Below are 19035 nucleotides of genomic sequence, written 5' to 3'. Positions count from 1 at the left end.
CCGCCCTAGGACTCTTATACAGATATTTATGAACCTCAGGCACCCTGTAATACCTGTCCGGTTTAACTGGGGCAGGAGGCACAGAATCTGGATTAAGGGAAGCTTCCGAGAAAACATCTGAAACAACCTCCAAAACCGGAGGTATAGCTAAGGGTCTATGCTGTGGTAAAAACAAGAACTCCCTAAGCCTCTTCCGGGAATCAGAGTAATCCTGTCCCTCCCACTTAAAATGCTCCCTCATGGAATGCAGAGTTTCTGAAAATGAAAAATCCTCTGGAGGAGAAGCAGAAGGAGTGGAATCCTCTGCATCAGAATCAGAATAAGGAGGGAAATCTTGAATGTCCTCAGTAGAAGACTCTGAATCATCTGAGGCCTGCTCCAAACTTTCCAACTCTGGCTCCATCCTGGGCCTCTTATCAGGAGGGGGCATAGAACCTCTAATTAAAGTAATCAAATCCTCTGCCATTTTAAGCATGTGCTTTTAGGCACAGACCCTGAAGAACCAGAACTGACACCAGAGGAAGGCAAAACAGACCTGCCCTTAGAAGGAGCCTTAGAAACAGTAGCAGAAGGCCTAACCACCTTAGGCATAGAAGGGAGAATAGTAACCTGAGAGGCCCCTTCAGCCTGGCCTGCCTCCTGAGAGGCCACATCTTGTAAAATCAAAGTTTCCCCCTGGGACTCAACAGAAACTTCAGCCGGATCCACCTGTTCAGCTGTAGCTTCTAAAGGTCCGGCGTCCGAAACGGACGAATCATCCTGCCTAGGCTTTAAAGATTTGTCTTTGCGCTTCTTAGTAGAAGCAGGCGCCGGAACATCCGACGGCATATTATAATTACACCTCTTGCCAAAGACTAACCTAGCGCAATCTAACCTCCGTTTTATAGTGCGCTTATTAAACCTAGCACAAAACCGACACCTCACGCCGTGCTCCGGTCCCAAACAAGGAATACAAAGCAGTGGTAATCCCTATGCGGTATCTGTTTCCCACAAGAAATACAATTATTCACTTTTTCTGACATCCGGTAAGTAACTGAGGCAAGAAAAAACAAAAATATTCCCCAACGGGGTACTTAGCCCAACTTGGTATCGGTCTGAAACTCCGAAAACGAAATATTTCAGAACGCCGAATGGCACTTGCAACTCTGCTTCTGCATCGGACCATGCGGCAAAAAAGACTGAGGATATGACGTCGGTCATGCGCCTTTATACCCTGACGCTCTAATGTCAGATCTAGGCGCCCATGACCGACGTCAGCCTAATACTTTGGTATTCGGGCCGACCGAGGACAGCGGACTACCCCATAAGTAAGGACTGCAGCAATGTGAGATGAAGAACATCAGGAACTATAAACAAGGCCCAGGGATCAGCAACTCTGAAACTGGACTACTCTAGTTCAGTAAGGCGGGAAAACAAGAGATTTTTTTGTTTTATTACAGAAATAAGGAAAAAAACAGACAGTAAATGCTATAAATGCTGTAAATCGGCTAGCGCACTTTAGTGTGTAGCCTACAGAAACAATTTGCAACAATTAGTAACTTAAAGTGCAATAAACAGTGTAAAATGCAGTAATCACTTAAAGTAGCAGTAAAACAGGCGAAATGCAGTCGCTAGCTTAATAACAGTGGGAAAGCCACAAAAATACTTATATCTGGTAGAAAGTCACTCTTTTAGCTCTATTCTTCAAAAAGAACTTGGCCAGAAGTTGATAGCTACACTTTGGATTTAAAGTTTTACAGATTGCAGCAGGCCAGAATCTAGATCACCATCCCTAGAAGCTGAGCATGTCTTTCCGTTTTTGGCTAAATATATATTTTTTTACAACAAAAGATGAATGAAACTCACAGCTAAGGCAGAACCTAACAGGATATGTATGGCTAACCATGACCAGTTGCTAAAGGGGAAGGGTGACAGAATGCTAATGAACATCCTAACATCTCACATCTAAGTTTTTACATCCATTTATTTTAATGGGAAGCTAGACAGAAACTATTTTAGTGTTAAAATTAAGCTGCTAATGAAATAATTACACGTAAATTGTCCCAATTGTTTTTTTTTTACTTTAAAATCAGACCTACTGATTAAAAAATAAACATCTCAGCACACTCTGTTCTGGTAATTTCCCATTGTGCCCTGATAACTGACACACAGGTAAAGAGTTAAGATTGCAATACCTACTGAGTGTTTTAGGAAACAATATGTAATGCATATTTTAGACTATGCATCTTTTTCCCATACTTCTTGACTGCAGAAACTCCTTAATCAATATTTTGCCCAGTTATAACAATAAACTTAAATGGGTTTTTTACATTTTAAAGTGTATACGTCTATTGGCAAAGGACACTGGGTCTACTGAACCTACCTACTGCCACATCATGTTTAACAGGACCCATACTGGATTCCAACGCTTTATTACATGAACATATATTTTCAATTCCTCATTCATCTTGGAAGTCTTTCCAGAGAATATGTGATGGCAGGCAGTGTGTGGATCTGAGGCTTGTTGTGCATCTATCTTTGCAACCTAAATTTCTCACCTATGTCCTAAAGCCTCAGACATTCAAAAAGAAGCACATTTTCACGGCTTTAAATATCAATGTAAGCTTTCCTATGTGTTCTTCAACTTTAACGATAACTAACAAATTTTCTATAACAGTCTAACCAGAATTTCTCATCCATTCACTGTTCAAAGTCTATTGTATGCATTCCAGTCAGTTGGTGTGCTTGGTCTTACCTGGAGCCTTGTGACCAAACGCTTTGTTAGAGCACCAGGGATATAGCAATGTCCATGCTCCTACAATTTCATAAGTAGATTTTATTAGGGTAAAAGACTACAGAAACACAATGTATGAGTTGTGGTAAGTGAGGTAGTGAGGGAAAGATGACCATAACATTCTATTTCCCTGCTTTTGAACAAGTTATGTTTTTCTGGTAGGAAAAAAATTACATATCTTAAAATGATCTTTTTTCCCTTAAAGCATGTAATGCATACTCACATGTGTTAAGCCAGAGCTGGTACAGTTTAAATTAAATTACTTACTTTGCTATGCTTAACAACCTTTACAGTTGCAATTATCTTAACAGAAACAAACTGATTGAGCACTTCCCTCTTCAATGTAATAAAAAATGGCCCACTTAATGAGCATCTTTTAACTGCCCCAGGCTGTACACTATACTTCCTCAGTAAGTTTTATCACACACAAACTCCACACCAGGGTCTGCCACATGAAAACACTGCACTTGGCAACATGCTTTCCATTTACTAGAGCATGCATATATATATTCCATGCCGTTGTTGATTGAACACTCACAGAAAATAGTCTTCATGGAAGCTGCGTTCTAATTATGTAAAACATGAATTCGAACTTTTAGTAAACCTTCAGTCTCTTTGTGATTTTTTATCGAAATAAAAAATATACAGACCTGAGCTTTCATTTTCTTCTATACATCCATTCAGGGTTGATCCCTCTGGACAGAAAAATAAACAGAATAAAATAAATATTTATCAAAGTCAGATTTGTGGAGTGACAACAGTAACAGTAACAGCAGCTGTACACTAAAAAAATTATAATTGTTTAGAGAAGAATACACTCTTGCAGTGACATGGCACTTTGGCTTTTTATCTAAAAGAAATGGAATGCCTTCTGGATGATCAAAAATAAATGAAATACCGCTAGCCGAGTTAGTTTTTGAAGACAAACCACTTCAATCAGGTTAAAATAATGGATATGTAGAGATCATATGCAATTCAAAAGCTCACTGAAATTTTGTTTAAATGAACAGTACTTATCTTTTCTAACATAACAGGCAGAGTAAGCCCACCCTTATCCCTATCACCTCCCTCATAAGAAATATGAGAAGCATGAAGGCTACTGCAGCTTAAGGTATAAAGAGAATAATCTAGTCCAGGTTCTGCTTGTTTCAGCACTAGCTGGTGCCAAGTTTTACACTTCAGTCAGGCACACAGGCCTTAAAATAAGTACTTGGTGAATTACAAGTAGGAAGACTACATAACATACATTTAGTGATAACACAAGAGTTTCAAAAACATTTTAATTATTCATATGCCAAATGCATTTAACTATTCATACATGTGAAACATAACACTTAACCAAAAAACATTTAACTGAATGGATCTTAAATTGGAAAAAGTGACTGCAATGAAGCTTGGCCTACTTTTTGTTATAGTACTGCACCCCTCCACATCTTCATGCTTATTAGAGCTATCTCACAGACTGATACAAATTGGGAGTGACAAAAAAATCGTCCAACCCTCCATGCATTACTCCCCAAGTTGAATCACAGATTTTTCAAGCTGAGAATTGTCATACCCCCATACAGATACATTTCTAAAATATTCTGAAATGCAACAAGTTAAATGCAAGTTACCATACAGCTCTGTTCTTAGATACTACTCTAGCATCTTCTTTTCAGAAATGGCTTATCAAGTCTGCCACAAACTGCAAGCTATGTCATTATCTTTTCCCAATAGATGCCTATTTCATAAAGAAAGGGCTGGATAACATTCATACCTTGTATGAAAACAGTACCCAAGTACTTCATTTTAGAAAGTGAACTAGAGTGTCTTTTTGTAAGAAAGTAGTCATAGTTATCTACTACGCTGACAGGTGCAAAAAGTCAGCTTCAATCAACTAACATCAAAGATGTCTGCAAAGCCTACAGGGTGGCACATTTTAAGCTCAAGGGGATGACTTGCCACTCATTCTTAGCCCTATATGCACTTCTGTAATCCACACAGTTAGAGAGTATAATGCTCCCGTATGCAGTCTACTAACCAAGAACTAGATCTAACTGCTGCTCACCTGCTCTAATCCACTGTATACTACATGAAAGCCAATTTTCCATCCATTTATGCTTCAAGCAAAGGAGATAGTATCAAATGTTTTGTTAAGATCCAGATATGCAGTATATACAGTAAGTCCTGTGAAACATTCAAAAAAGTGACAAGCTTTAAAAGGCACAACCTGGTTTTCACAAAGCCATACTGGTTGACATAAAAAAAAAATGACATATATCCAGTGTCATTCCATACCAACCTCATCATGACATTCCCTGTTACTTTGCACAGACCAGTGGTTTTCAACCTTTTTACACTTGGGGACTGGTGAAAATAGGATAATTATTTCAGGGACCGATAAGGCAGAAATAAAAAACATTATTTATAAGGAACAAATTAAAATACTCACTGTTTGAGCACTATATGCCAATGTAGTAATCCCACCAATTGAGAAAAATACAGACACACAGTGTGACCGCAGAAATCAAGTATACTAAGTGAGAAATGCTGATAAATCATTGCCAGGATATGAAGTCTGAAACTTCAGTCCTGTTTATGAGGAACATACAAAAAATATGGGACAAAAATCTGGACATTCTGCAAAAATCCGGACAGTTGAGCGGTATGTTACCAACCTACCTCACACACACACACACACACACACACACACACACACACACACACACACACACACACACACACACACACACCCCTACCCAAAGCACTCAAGCAAAAAGGGACAAATCCCGACAGAATCAAGGACAAATCCAGAATAATCAGGGACACAGACAAAATAACAGAACATGAGTGAATATGCATTTTTCTAAGTGTAATTCATCATCTTTTCTCCAAAAGTCACCACTTTTAGGTGGGATTAAGAGGGACAGAGCTAAAATTTCAGTCAAAATCAGGGATGCCCCTGAAAATCAGTGACAGTTAAGAGGTATACACCTACCTACCACCCTCCTTCCCTATTACACACACACACACACATACACAAAAACCTACCTACCTCACACACACACACACACACACACACACACACACACACACACACACACACACACACACACACACACACACACCATACCTCTCAACCTCTTAGCTCAAAAAATCTGGCCAAAGCTAAAAATAATGGAGGGACAAAGCCCCCAAAACAGGAACAAACTTTAAATATTGCTGTCACAAACTTATAGAGTTGCTAGAATAAAAGATATTTTGTTATCTTGAATTTTCTGAAGGATATGAAGTCTGAAAGTCAAATGCCTGTCATTATTTAGTGAATTCTGTCCTTACAGATTTGCCACAATAACCCCTCCCCCCACAAAAAAACACAAATTTTATGAGGAACAGACTAAAAATATGAGGCAAAAATGTCGACAGTTGACAGACACCTCCCTTCCACTTTTTACACAACACACACACACACACACACACACACACACACACACACACACACACATTCCTACCTACCTACTTCTTATTCACACACACACACACACACACACACACCTACCTCTCGCTTGTCCATTCGTGGTCTGTAATACAAATGTCTTCTGGTATTCAAATTCCACGTGCTCGGAAGACGAAGACATAAATAGCAGGTCACACCCACACAGAAAACGAGAACAGGTTGCACACACTTGTAACATCTCTACAACCACGTGCAAAGGGCATTCTTCTTTAAGAAGAATGCCCTTAGCAAAAAAATAAAAAAAACTTTTTTTTAATTAAAAAATAACTCTCCCGGCCAGCGCCCCCCTCCCAGCCAGTGGGCACTAGATGACTGCCTTGGTCGCCTAGTGCTGCATCTGGCTCTGTCAAGGCATATATGCAGCAATAACTCTTTCAAGAACCAGTGAGAAATTTCTGCCAGATTGGAAGTTGAAAAACACTGGTATAGAATACACATGAGTTTTATGGGTCTGCAACTACTGGTGTCCAGTATTGAAATTCCTCTACCCACCTTGTAACTTGGCACTGCTACCACATGGTGCTACAAGTGAGGGATAATACCTATGGAGACGGACATTCTCATAATCATATACAGGGGAATGCCAAGTTACATTCTATGGCAAAGATGAATGGAGATAATATCAGGGCCCAATAAGCTCATATTTTAAATTCTGTATAGGATTATCACATTTAGGTTAAGAGATATGTACAGCACTTTACCATATAAAAACATAAGCAAGAAGAGGACCAGATTTACATTCTGGTGACCTAAAGTTGGTACTGTACATGTTGGATACAACATCAGTACTACCTTGTGAGTTTGACAAGAAAGTGTAACTGGACTCCACAGCACAAAACTCCTGGTTTCTACTTTTAATTTTTCAAGTAGAGTTATATAAAACCTGGTAGCTCAATTCAGCCTACTAGGATACTAGGCTACCAGGTTAGGATTACAGACAGCCCTGGTCTGCCAAATTAATTTTGTTAATTTTTCCTATACTGCACTCATTCTGTTTTTTGTTTATCACAATGCGAGGTAATATTTGCAGACAATATGGATCCTTTTTGTTTCCCCTTTTATATAATGTATTTAACTTAAAATTCCGGCAGGATTTATTCCAGAACATTCCCACACTTGTACTCTACGGTAATTTGTTTGGAGATGCTGTCATACAAGATGGAATATAGAGAAATGGAATTTTCAGCACTTTCACAGCAGTTAGGGAAAGATTCCAGTTTATGGCAGCAAGAGTGTCATTAATCTCTTTTTACCTGGAATGGAAAGTCATGGAATGCTGAAGGCTTTTGGACAAGGTTTGTCGTATGTAAAGAAAACACACCACCACAGGTAATTTAAAATAAAAGTGATGTGATAAAATTGGGTATCTGTGGGAAATTGATAGTTGCAGTATTGGCTAGAATAATATCAAAAATATTACTGCCTCAGCTGGGTTTTTAAATACATGTTTACTGATCAGCATTAATAAAATTACAAAAAATGCATGTACTCAATGCTGATGGTGCAGTTATCCTAGATGATATCTGGGTAACTTACATCTAACATAACGGTTTACTCCTTGTCCCTTACATTTGTTTCTTTTTGAGGAATTTATCATGTTCGTGATGGGGATCACAGACACGATATGGTTAAAAGACTAGTTAGTGGAAATTAGTTCCACTATTTCTTTGTTTAAGTTGGTGTCTTAACACTCTGGCAATAGAGATACTATAAATGACAAAGAAGAAGCCTCCCCTCTATCTGTTCTGAAATTATGATGGTCATTAAATCGTTGAATCTGTGGGATGCTACCTGAAGTCTTAAACTGGGTTTCTATGGCAATGAAAATCTTCACGCTCTTCACAGAAAGGAACGTGTCAGTATTACACATATTTTTGTTATGACTAGCAGTTTAACTTGAGTGTTTCTTTTGGGCTTCAGAATGGAATGCCTGAAAATTTTTACCTTTCATAAAAAAGACACTACAAGGTCATATAATTTTCTAAAAAGGACCTGCACTGGAGAGAGTGGTGTAGCCTATCACCTACAAACAGGGTAGAAATCCACACAGCTCTCTTCTTGCGAACAGACACTGAATCCTTCATGAACAGTACTAGCAATGGAACCATTTAATAAATACAGTATTTTTTTTTTCTATGAATCTAGATGCTTTTACTGGTGAAAATGGCTCCCATCCAGTATGTGAGTCCTTCTTGCCACAGCACTCAAACCAAAAATGCCAGACATACTTGCACAGTAGTCTGTTTCAAGATCTTTCTCAAGAAAACCTTTAACTAGTCTTCCTTTTAACCTTAAAAAATAAGAGTTCATACCCAACTCCTCCAACAATGTACAAGGAGTGTTCATTGAGCTTCAAGAAAAGAAAAGAAAAGTTATGTATTCGCCATAATGATAGATCTGTTTTGTTTTACTTCCCTCTAGTTCAATGAATGGTACTCTGGTAAATCTCGAATCTGGCCTTGGCACCTTTAAACCTTCAAATCCAGGGCTCTGATATTTCCTCTACCCATAATTCCCTTAGCAACCTCAAATTACCAGAGATCGAGTTTGCTCAATACAGGAATATCTGTAGTAATAAGGCTGCAGTTAAATAAAACAGGAACCAGCAGGGAAAAAAGGTAAGATAAAGGGTTCAGTAAAATACTGAAGGAACCAACTAGTTGAGGTTAGAGATACAGAAACTACCGCAGAGACTACCCATTCTTCAATGAACTGTAGTTGACAACTTCGAAGAGGGAAAGAAAATGGGATGTTGAACCAGATGAAACTAGGGCAACACACATCTACTGTTCTGGTGAGTACATAGCTTTCATATCCAATGCTGTCCATTTTTATCTGATTCAACAAATCTGGCAGATTCCCTCCTGGATGAAATTAAGGAAGGATGTTCCCGAGAACAGTACAGCCAAAGGAGGAGCAAGCTCTGGACTGTACATCCGGTTTATAGTGAGACACAAAAGTATATACTGTAGTCCAATTAGCAGCTGCACAAGTCTCATCAATCAGAAACTGAGACTGAAAAACCGGGGAAGTTGTCTCTGCTCTTGTCGAATCAGCTGTTGTTGTTTTTTTAGAAAGGGATAAACCCAACTTGTCAACAACAAATGAAATAAGCATGATAGCCACCTTGAGAAAGTGACTTTTGAGACACCCTGCCCCCAGTTTTGACTTGTATAAGGCAATGAATAACTGCTCTGATTTTCTGAAATTTTGTTTTATGGAACTAGAACCTAAGCTGTCTATGAACATCAAGTAAGTGCAATGCATACTTTCCTTTGTGGAAAATTTTGGAAAGAAAACAGGTAAATCAATGGATTGATCTGTGCTGAATTTGGATGCCAGCATGAGAATAAAGGAAGGGTTTGGTTTACAGGAACTCCCTATCTTTATGAAAAAACAAATATGGTGGTTTACATGAGAAAGCCTGTAGTTCTGAAATTCTCTTAGCAAAAGTGACTGCTACCAAAAGATTGTTTTCCATGTCAAGAATTTTAAATCCACAGAAGTTGCTGGTTCAAAGGGAGGTTGTATAAGAACTTGGAAACATTGAAGCATCACTGTAATAACCCATACAGGAAAGGTTTCTTGTATGGGAGGGATGCAAGAAGGAATGCTCCTTGAAGAAAGGCTTCAGTTACCTTTAATAATGCTATGGAAGTCTCATTATGATCTATGTGAAAATTTTAAATGGCTGCAAGTTGAAAAAAAACACTTTTTGAAACAATTTGGAAAGGAATTCTATAATGGAGGAAAGAGGTGCAGAAAAGGAATCCAAACCTTTCTATGTTGCCCAACAGGAAAATCTTTTCCATTTGCTTTGGTATACTCTCCTGGGGCTGGACTTTTGTGACGCAGTAAGGATATGAACTACATTTTCCAAAAACCTGGGATACCTGGCCATTGCTAGAAATGGAGCAACCAAGGGGTTAATTTCAGGGTCTCTAGGTCCAGGACAGGATGCCTGGATGGATGGGAGATAAGGTCTGGACTGTAAGCCAGAGTCTGCAGCTGTAAGAGATGAGACCAGAGGTACAGAAATCCGACTTGTTGAGGCCAATAAGGGGCAATGAGGATCACTTTTGCCTTGCACATTCTGGCTTTCTGACTGAACTTCATAATCAAGGGAAAAGGAGGGAAGGCATAAAGGAGAACCAGGGGCCAACTGTAAATCAGAGTGTCCCTCAGTGACTGACCTTGAGGAGGGATTAGGGCAAAATAACTGCTGCACTTATTTTTCAGGTAGGACGCAAACAGGTCACAGCAAGGTTGGCTCTAGCGATGGAAGATTTCAGTCACAATTGTCTGATTATGAGATCACTCATGAGGCAAAAGAATGTGCCTGCTTAATCTGTCTGCTTGTACACCAGAAGTCCCTGGGATATCTATTGCCAGAAGAAAGTGGCGGGAAGACATTGCCACCCCCTCATGGCTTCTCAACGTAATGGGTAGGACCTCGTTCTCCCCTGCTTGTTGATGTGCCAGACCACCAATGTATTGTCTGTCTAAATTGAGATCACACCTACCGGAAGAGTGTCTTGAAATGCCTGCAATGCCAAAAGGACTGCTCTCATTTCCAGGACAATCATGTGAAGGCTAGCATCTAACGGTATCCAAGCACCTTGTACACTCTTCTCTTTGTAATGCTTCCCCAACCTAAAAAGGACGCGTCTGTGGTAACTACAGCTATAGGAAGAGATAGTGACATCCTGCTAACAAGTCAGTGGATGAGATCCACCATTTGATGCGAGTTATCATGGTGCTGAGGGGGTGTTAAAGTTGTGACCATTGAACCAAAACGGTCTACTGACAAACCCTCATGTGGAATTTGGACAGATGAGTTAAACTGATGCTGATGCCATAAGTCCTAGAAGTTTGGTTGGACAGTACTTGGTTTGCTGACTCTCACATGGAGAGAATCCTGTATTGTGGCAGGATGATTATTTGTGCTGCGGTGTCTAGATGGCATCCGATAAATTCTATGGATTGAGTTGGTAGATGGAGCCAAGGGAACCCCCAACTATACTGGGGTCAGAAGGAATCTCAGCATCATTCTGTTGATGTCAGTTTCAGTGAGGCTCCTCGACAACATATCTGGAAGAAACAACTGAGGATTCTCTGGATCAATGTTGTATAACTGGCAACTGGAGCTGACGGCAATGTGGAGAAGGTGACCAAATCTGAGGCTGTGGAGTCTGAGGACCACTTCCTGGGCCTCTTGATGCCCTTCTCATGAGTCTTACTTTCAAGAAAACAGTCCTTCACTTTTGCAGTTTCTTTCTCTTTGTCTTTATCCTCAACTCATTTACACCATGTCTGAGTGGAAATTCACACCTCCTGACACCTGAAGAGTTCCTGCCTGGACAGCCTTCACCTGTGCTAAAATTCTGAGAATGCATTTTTTCAACTTAGCTGTAAACAAATGTGTACATCTCAAAAGTGATAAAAGTACAAAAACGTTAAAATATGAAAATTATTCAGCACACACTCTTCTTAACAAAAGTAATGTTAATATGTCAGCTAGACATAATAATAACTTTACATTTAATAAATAATGTATACATTTACTTATATAATTATGCAAACAAGTATTAATATCTCTGCAACCATAGCAGACAGACCCAAACTATCAGTGTAACTTTTGTTCAAGCAGATGTGATCTCCATTTGGCTACAAACTATATTTGCAGATGGCACTCCATTTCTGATATATTTGCATAAAAAGAAGTTATGTACTCACTATAACGTTCCATCTGAGTAGGTAACTTCATTTGTCAGCAACCTGTGGGTATCGGATCCGTCCTGGATCCGAGCCGGCAGTTTTCCAAGCTAGAGGTCCGAGCTCCAAGCTCCTCCCCTTACCCATAATACCCTGCTACCTCCCTCCAATCCTCAGATCGAGTTTGCCCAATTACCAGACAACACCAAGACAAACAATACCTGAACATCCTAACCTGATGCATACCAGGACTGAATCATTCTATCATTCAGGTAACGAAAGCCAGGTTAGGGGAAAGGGGGGGGGGTCGGTTGCTGAAAAATGAAGTTACCTACTCAGATGGAGCGTTATGGTGAATACATAACTTCTTTATCTGAAGTAGTTAACTTCATTTGATCAGCAACCTGTGGGACAGAGTCCCCAGCTACCAAAAAACTTGGGAGGTCCTCAAGGAAGAATATTCCGGAGCACTGCAGAGCCAAAGGCCGCCCTCCCTCTGGATATCAGATCTAATTTATAATGCGAAATAAAGGTATGAGAAGAAACCCAAGAAGCCGCAGAACAGATGTCATCTAAGGGAACTCTTGACCAAAACGCAGCAGAGGTAACCATAGAACGGGTAGAATGAGCATGAACCCCCAAGGGCTCTGGCCGACCAGAAATTTTGTATGTGAGCAAAATGCAGTGAGATATCCATCTAGCTAGAGTCACCTTCGTTACTGGATTACCCAAGGATGGCTTAGCAAAGGAAACAAAGAGCTGCTCTGACTTGCGAGAAGCAGCTGTTCTGCGCAAGTAAAAGCGCAATTGTCTATGCACATCTAATGAATGCAGTCTGTACTCCCCCTTGTTCTGATAGTTAGGGAAGAAAACAGGCAGGTTAATGGCTTGGTTGATGTTAGCCTCGGAAGCCACTTTAGATAAGAAGGAAGGATTAGTCCTGAGAGATACTCTGTCCTTATGGAAGACAAGATACGGGGGGGTTTAGTACAAAGGGCCTGAAGCTCAGATACCCTTCTAGCTGAGATAATAGCAATTAAGAAGGCAGTTTTCCAAGACAAGAACTTTAAATCAACAGAAGCTGCAGGCTCAAAGGGTGGACCAGTTAGAGCCTGAAGGACTAAGGTTAGGTCCCATGGAGGAACCGCATTCTTGACAGAAGATCTTAAAAGAAAGGTGCCCTTTAAGAAAGTCTTACAGATCTTAGTGGAAGCTAAAGGACCAAGATTGTCCCCAATGTGGAAGTGGGAAATGACCACCATTTGAACCTTCACAGTAGAAGAACTGGCCCCTTGATGGAAAATGTGAGATAGAAATTCAAGTACTGCTGGAATGGGAGCCGTAAAAGGGTCCAGATTCCTATGCCAGGCCCAGATGGAAAAAAGTTTCCATTTACTGTTGTAGACTTTCTGGTAGAAGGCTTATGCGCCGCCACCAGGATGGATTTAACTGCGGATGAGATACCGGGAGACCTAGCCACTAACGGAACTGGATCAACCAAGCCGTGAGCTTGAGGTCATCCAGATTCAGAGTTTTTAATCCAGAAGAATGAGAGATCAGATCCGGAATGGGATCCAAGATCCAAAGAGGAGCTATGAGATGAGACCGTAGGTACGGGAACCAGGTTTGACGAGGCCAGAACGGGGCTATGAGGATAACCTTGCTCCCCAACCGACGGGCTTTCTGTAAGAATTTTGTCATTAACGGAGGAGAATAAACATAGAGAAGATCGGATGGCCAAGCATGAAAGTAAAGTTGTGTACACTTACCATAAATGTAGATGTTCGAGTGTCTTCACTGTTGCAGTCATCACTGTAGGGTTCTTCCTGCCGGCAGGCAGCCCTCGGTCGGCCAGAATCCCAAAGTCTGGGTCTGGCGTCGGCTGTTCAGTCATGCTCCCTGACGTCAGAGCGCCAGGAGTACAAAGCTGCCAGCCAACGCCATGTTCTCCAGTTTTTCTTGCCCCAGATGTCAGGTGCCCAAAAGTGAAGGCTAATTGTAAAACAAAAATGTAACATACAACAAACCCCATACTCTGTAGCAAATACACCTCAGAAAAAGGGTGAAGTAGGAAACCACACTAATGAAAGTATAAGACGGGACAGGAGGGTGGGTAACCCAGACTGCAACAGTGAAGACACTCGAACATCTACATTTATGGTAAGTGTACACAACTGTACTATGTTCGTCGTGTTTCACTGTTGCAGTCATCACTGTAGGGTTGAATCCCAAATCTGAGATAAAGGGTGGTGGTTATAGAGTAGGAGGGGCGGCTAGAAGGTCCTACAAGACTGCAGAAGCAAAGACTGCCCTAGACTTAGAGTAAAGAGGGAGATTATAGTGCTTAGAGAAAGTATGCACTGAACTCCAAGTTGCAGCTTCCAAAATATCTTTGGTAGGTACTCCCCTGAGAAAGGCAGCTGAAGTAGCAGCAGCTCTGGTAGAGTGAGTCCTAATTTTTCCTGGGATTTGCTTTCCATGATGAGAGTAACAAAATCTGATTCCATGAGCAATCCATTTAGAAATTGTCTGTTTTGAAATAGCTTTGCCTTGAGAATTTGTTGCATAAGAAACAAACAGTTGCTCTGTTTTCCTGATATCCTTGGTTCTGTCCAGGTAAAAACAAAGTTGCCTGTGTACATCCAAGGAATGCAAGATCCTTCCCCCTTATTTTGTGGATTAGTGAAAAAAGTTGGCAGGTGAATAGTTTGATTTAAAGCCACTTTGGAAACCACTTTAGGCATGAAAGTAGGATTAGTCCTTAAAGACACCCTATCTTGGTGAAAAATAATATAAGGTTCCACAGCCATGAGAGCTTGTAACTCCGAGACTCTCCTGGCTGAAGTCAAAGCCAGTAGGATAGCTGTCTTCCATGATAAATACTTAATATCAGATGTGGCAGCAGGCTTAAAAGGAGGCAGAGTGAGTTTTTCCAGAACATAGTTGAGGTCTCAGGCAGGTATGGGTGGTGTCCTAGGGGCCTTAAATTCTTTGCTCCTCTGAGATATTCTTTCAGAAGTGGATGCGAAAAGATTGGAGGATCTGTATTGTAATGTGCAGAGATAGCTCAGGCATGTATTTTTTATGGAGGAGAAGGATAAACCCTTATGTAGCATGTCTGTCAGGTAATGTAAAATCAATGGGATATTAGGAATGAGAGGATCCGAATCCTGAGCATGCATCCAGGTGCAAAATCTCTTCCATTTACCTGCATAAGATTTTCTAGTGCTAGGCCGTCTGGCTTCTAAGATGACATCGATGACCTGTTTGGGAAGGGTAGGATTAATCATAGACCCTGAATTCGCCAAGCTGCCAGGCTGAGAGTTTTGATATGAGAGTGCAGAACCTGGCCCTGGTGTTGGGACAAAAGATTTGGTATCTGAGGTAAAATCCAAGGAGGCTCCTGGGATAGACTCATACGTGTTGAGTACCAAAATTGATGAGGCCAGTTTGGGGCCAGTAAAATCATCTTGGGTTTGTCCTGTTTGATCTTTAATAACACCCGTGGAAGAAGAGGTAGTGGAGGAAAGGCATACCCCGAGAGGTTTCTCCAACTGAATGAGAGAGCATCCACTTTCCATGCTAGTTTGTGAAATGTTCTTGTGCAAAAAATCTGTAACCGGTGGTTGAGGGGGGGATGCAAATAGATCTATATCCGGGCAGCCCCAGGCTTCTGTAATCATCTTGAATATTTGGGTGTCTAGCATCCACTCGTGTGGGTCTGACAGGTTCCTGCTCAGGCTGTCTGCCAGAATATTTTGTTTCCCTGGCAGGAACTGAGCTTGTAGATCCACTTTGCAAGCTAGAGCTGTGTTCCATAGAGCCATGGCTAGTCTGCAAAAGGGGTAGGAGTGTGAACCCCCTTGCTTGTTTATGTACCACATAACTGTGCTGTTGTCTGTCCGTATCAGTAGTTGTCCTGGCTGTAGAAGATCCCTGAAAGCCAAGAGGGCATTCTGTACAGCTAACATCTCTTTTAAATTGGTATGTAGGTGCTTCTGATCCTCTGTCCAAAAACCTTGCAGGCCTTTCCCCTGCAAGTGGGCTCCCCATGCATAATCCGAGGCGTCCGTGGTTAACACTTGGCTGGCTGGAGGCAGACTGAAGGCTTTCCCTTTGTTGTGAAGACATGCCATGGTCCACCAATGGAATTCCTTTTGTAGGCAAGGCAAGACAGCAATCTGTGTGCATAGACTGTGGCAATGCTGGGACCATACACTTTTTAGGTACCATTGTATTTTTCTCATATGTAGTCTTGCATTTGGTATGAGAAGGATGCAGAAGGCCATGTAACCCAAAGCCTGCAGGAATTTCCTTGCAGTTAGCTGAGACATTAATGCCAAGGTTTTGAAAGTTGAAGCCAGCTGTAGTTGTTTTTCGGATGTCAGGAATGCCATCTGGGTTGTTGTGTTTAGAAGAGCACCCAGAAAAGTTATCTGTTGTGTGGGTGTCAAATTTGATTTTTTATGTTCACAGTGAATCCCAGGTACTTGAGTAGATTTTGAACAAATTCCAGGTGCTGGATGGAGTAAGACATCCTTGCTGTCTGCTTGAATAAGGCAGTCGTCCAGATAAGGGTAAATTTGAATTCCCTGGAGTCTGCAATAAGCTACTACTGGTGCCAGGCACTTGGTGAAGACCCTGGGCGCAATAGACAAGCCAAAGGGCAGCGCAGAGAATTGGTAATGTTTCGAGCCGGCCTTAAACCTGAGGTATTTTCTGCACTCCTGTCTGATAGGGATGTGTAGGTAAGCCTCCTTTAAATCCAATGTCACCATCCATGCATTTTTGCTCAACATTGGCAGGAGCTGCTGCAGAGTAAGCATCTTGAACTTTGGTATCTCCAGGAAAGTATTTAAAACTGACAGATCCAGGATGGGTCTCCATGAATTTTGTTTTCTGGGAACTAGAAAGAGCCTTGAGTAAAAGCCTTGCCCTGTCTCTGATTGTGGAACCAGTTCTATGGCCCTCATAGCCATGAGGGAACCCACCTGGTTTAATGCCTCTGCCCATTGGTATTTTGGTAGGTCTGGCCATCCGTTTGGTCTTGGTAAGGTATGAAAGTGGAATTTGTAACCTATTGAAACTACATCCAGAACCCACTTGTCTTGGGTTATGTAAGTCCAATTTTGTTGAAAAAGAGAGAGTTTTCCTCCTAGAGGGGCCTCCAGGAGAGAAGTTCCTGGAGCCATGCAGGGGGAGTCATTGAGCCTGTTTTCTATAAGATTGAGGTCTGTCCTCTCCACCCCTGGGGGTGGAAGCACTCCACTGTCTAGGTCTGTAAGAGGTCTGTGCTTGGGCCCTCCCTCTGCAGCGCCTATATCTACCCCTCTGAGGCCTGTCCGAACTGGGAAAGGACCAATTTTTAGTTGGCCAATTTCTGCTAAATCTTGGGGGCTGAACTTGTAAGAAATCCTTAACCGTTTGCATGGATTTTGCCTTATCCTCCATTTTCTTTATCACCTCTTCAGCCTTAGACCCAAACAAAACATTATGCTGAACAGGAGCATCCAGTAACTTTGCTTTCACTTGATCAGGTAAATTTTGTTCCTTTAACCAAGCATGCCTTCTAATGACTGTGCCAGTGGCAACCGCCCTGCATGAAGCCTCTAAAGCATCAAAACCACAGTGTAAACCATGCTTCCCTACTTGCTCAGTAGCATGCATCAAATCGTGTAATTCCTTATTATCTGCACATGCAGAAATGGTACCTAGCTTTTGTTTCATAACAGCAGGAATTGCTGATATTTTAGCAAATGAAATTGGCAATTTAAAGCTCTAATAGATAAAGTAGCAGAAGTGAACACTTTTTTGCCCCATCTCTCCAAAGCTCTGGAATCCTTATCTGTCTGAATAGGGTTTTTGGCAGAGGCAGCCTTAACACCCTTAGGACCCTGAGAAATTGTTTCTGGATCAGCAGCAGGATTTTTGTAAAGGAACTGGTGGGAGTCAGGGACCCTGTAATATCTGTCAGGCTTAGCAGGGGCTGGAGGAAAGGAGTCAGGAGTTAAATTAGCCTCAGAAAAGGCATCATCCACAATACCCAAAATAGGAGGAATAGCCAGGGGTCTATGTTGGGGAAGAAGAAGGAAATCCCTAAGCCTTCTCTTAGATTCAGAGTACTCCTGTACTTCCCAGTGAAAATGTTCCCTCATGTCATGTAAAGTTTCCCCAAAAGAAAAATCCTCAGGGGGAGAAGCTGATGGAATGGATTCCTCAGCATCAGAATCCTCATAAGGAGGGAAAGTATATTCCTGTTCAGAGGAAGACACTGAAGAAATAGATGCCTGATCAGAGGATTCAAAATCCAATTCTTGCCTTGGCCTTTTGTCTGGAGGGGGATGTGAACCCCTGATCATGGTTAGTAAGTCCTCTGCCATTTTAAACAGCTGTTTCTGAGATTTGGGTCCCGGATCAGAAGAGGCCTGGGCTGGTGTCTTTGATTTAGAAGGAGTCTTCGCCTTTGTCTTTGGCTTTGCCTTTATCAGAAGCTGTGTAGGCCTGAAAACCCCCTCGGAAGCCGGTACCTGCACAGCGGCTCCGGACCCATCTGAGGGAGCATTGTCCGAAGGTCCTGCAGCTGGAGTACTCAAAGGCCTAGTTGGCTCCTCGTGGGAGTCTGTTTCGGCAATCGGTTCTGAAATGGCCGACGACAGGGGCTGCGAAAGCGCCTCACTGACGATGGCCGAACCTGGAGCTGGCTCTGCTTGTAAACCGTCGTCTGATTTGTACCTCGGAGGCCTGTCCTTATCCTTGCGTCGTTTCTGAATTCTGGTAGTCGGAAGCGTGTCCGACGACATTTTATAATTAAATCGCCTGCCAAAGTAGTGAAAAGCAAAATCGTACCTCCGTTGGTTAAATCTAGCACAAAACCGACAACTAGCTACGTCGTGGTCAGGGCCTAAACAAGGAATACAGTAAGAGTGGAAATCCTTATGAGGTATTTGCTTCCCACAAGAAATACAATTATTAACTTTTTCTGACATTGGACTGGAGCAAGAAAAAAGTTTCCCCAACGGGGTACTTAGCTTTGAGAAGAAGAAGTAAG

At 41.6% G+C, this 19035-nt stretch overlaps 1 protein-coding gene across 2 annotated transcripts in view; it reads right to left on the bottom strand.

The window, feature by feature from the left end:
* The window catches only part of LOC122801015 (NACHT, LRR and PYD domains-containing protein 1a-like), a 1015111-nt gene that overhangs the window by 859011 nt on the left and 137065 nt on the right, over positions 1 to 19035 (bottom strand). For both annotated transcript variants that reach the window (XM_044070467.1, XM_044070468.1), the window contains one exon: positions 3424 to 3468. In XM_044070467.1, the coding sequence (XP_043926402.1) occupies positions 3424 to 3468 (45 nt within the window). The remainder of the gene's footprint in view (positions 1 to 3423; positions 3469 to 19035) is intronic.

Source organism: Protopterus annectens, chromosome 4.part1 (assembly GCF_019279795.1).
Source record: "Protopterus annectens isolate FY-2018-M chromosome 4.part1, PAN1.0, whole genome shotgun sequence".
NCBI classification, from domain to species: domain Eukaryota; kingdom Metazoa; phylum Chordata; order Ceratodontiformes; family Protopteridae; genus Protopterus; species Protopterus annectens.
Note: the sequence above shows the minus strand (reverse complement) of the source record. Positions and strands in the feature narration are given on the sequence as shown.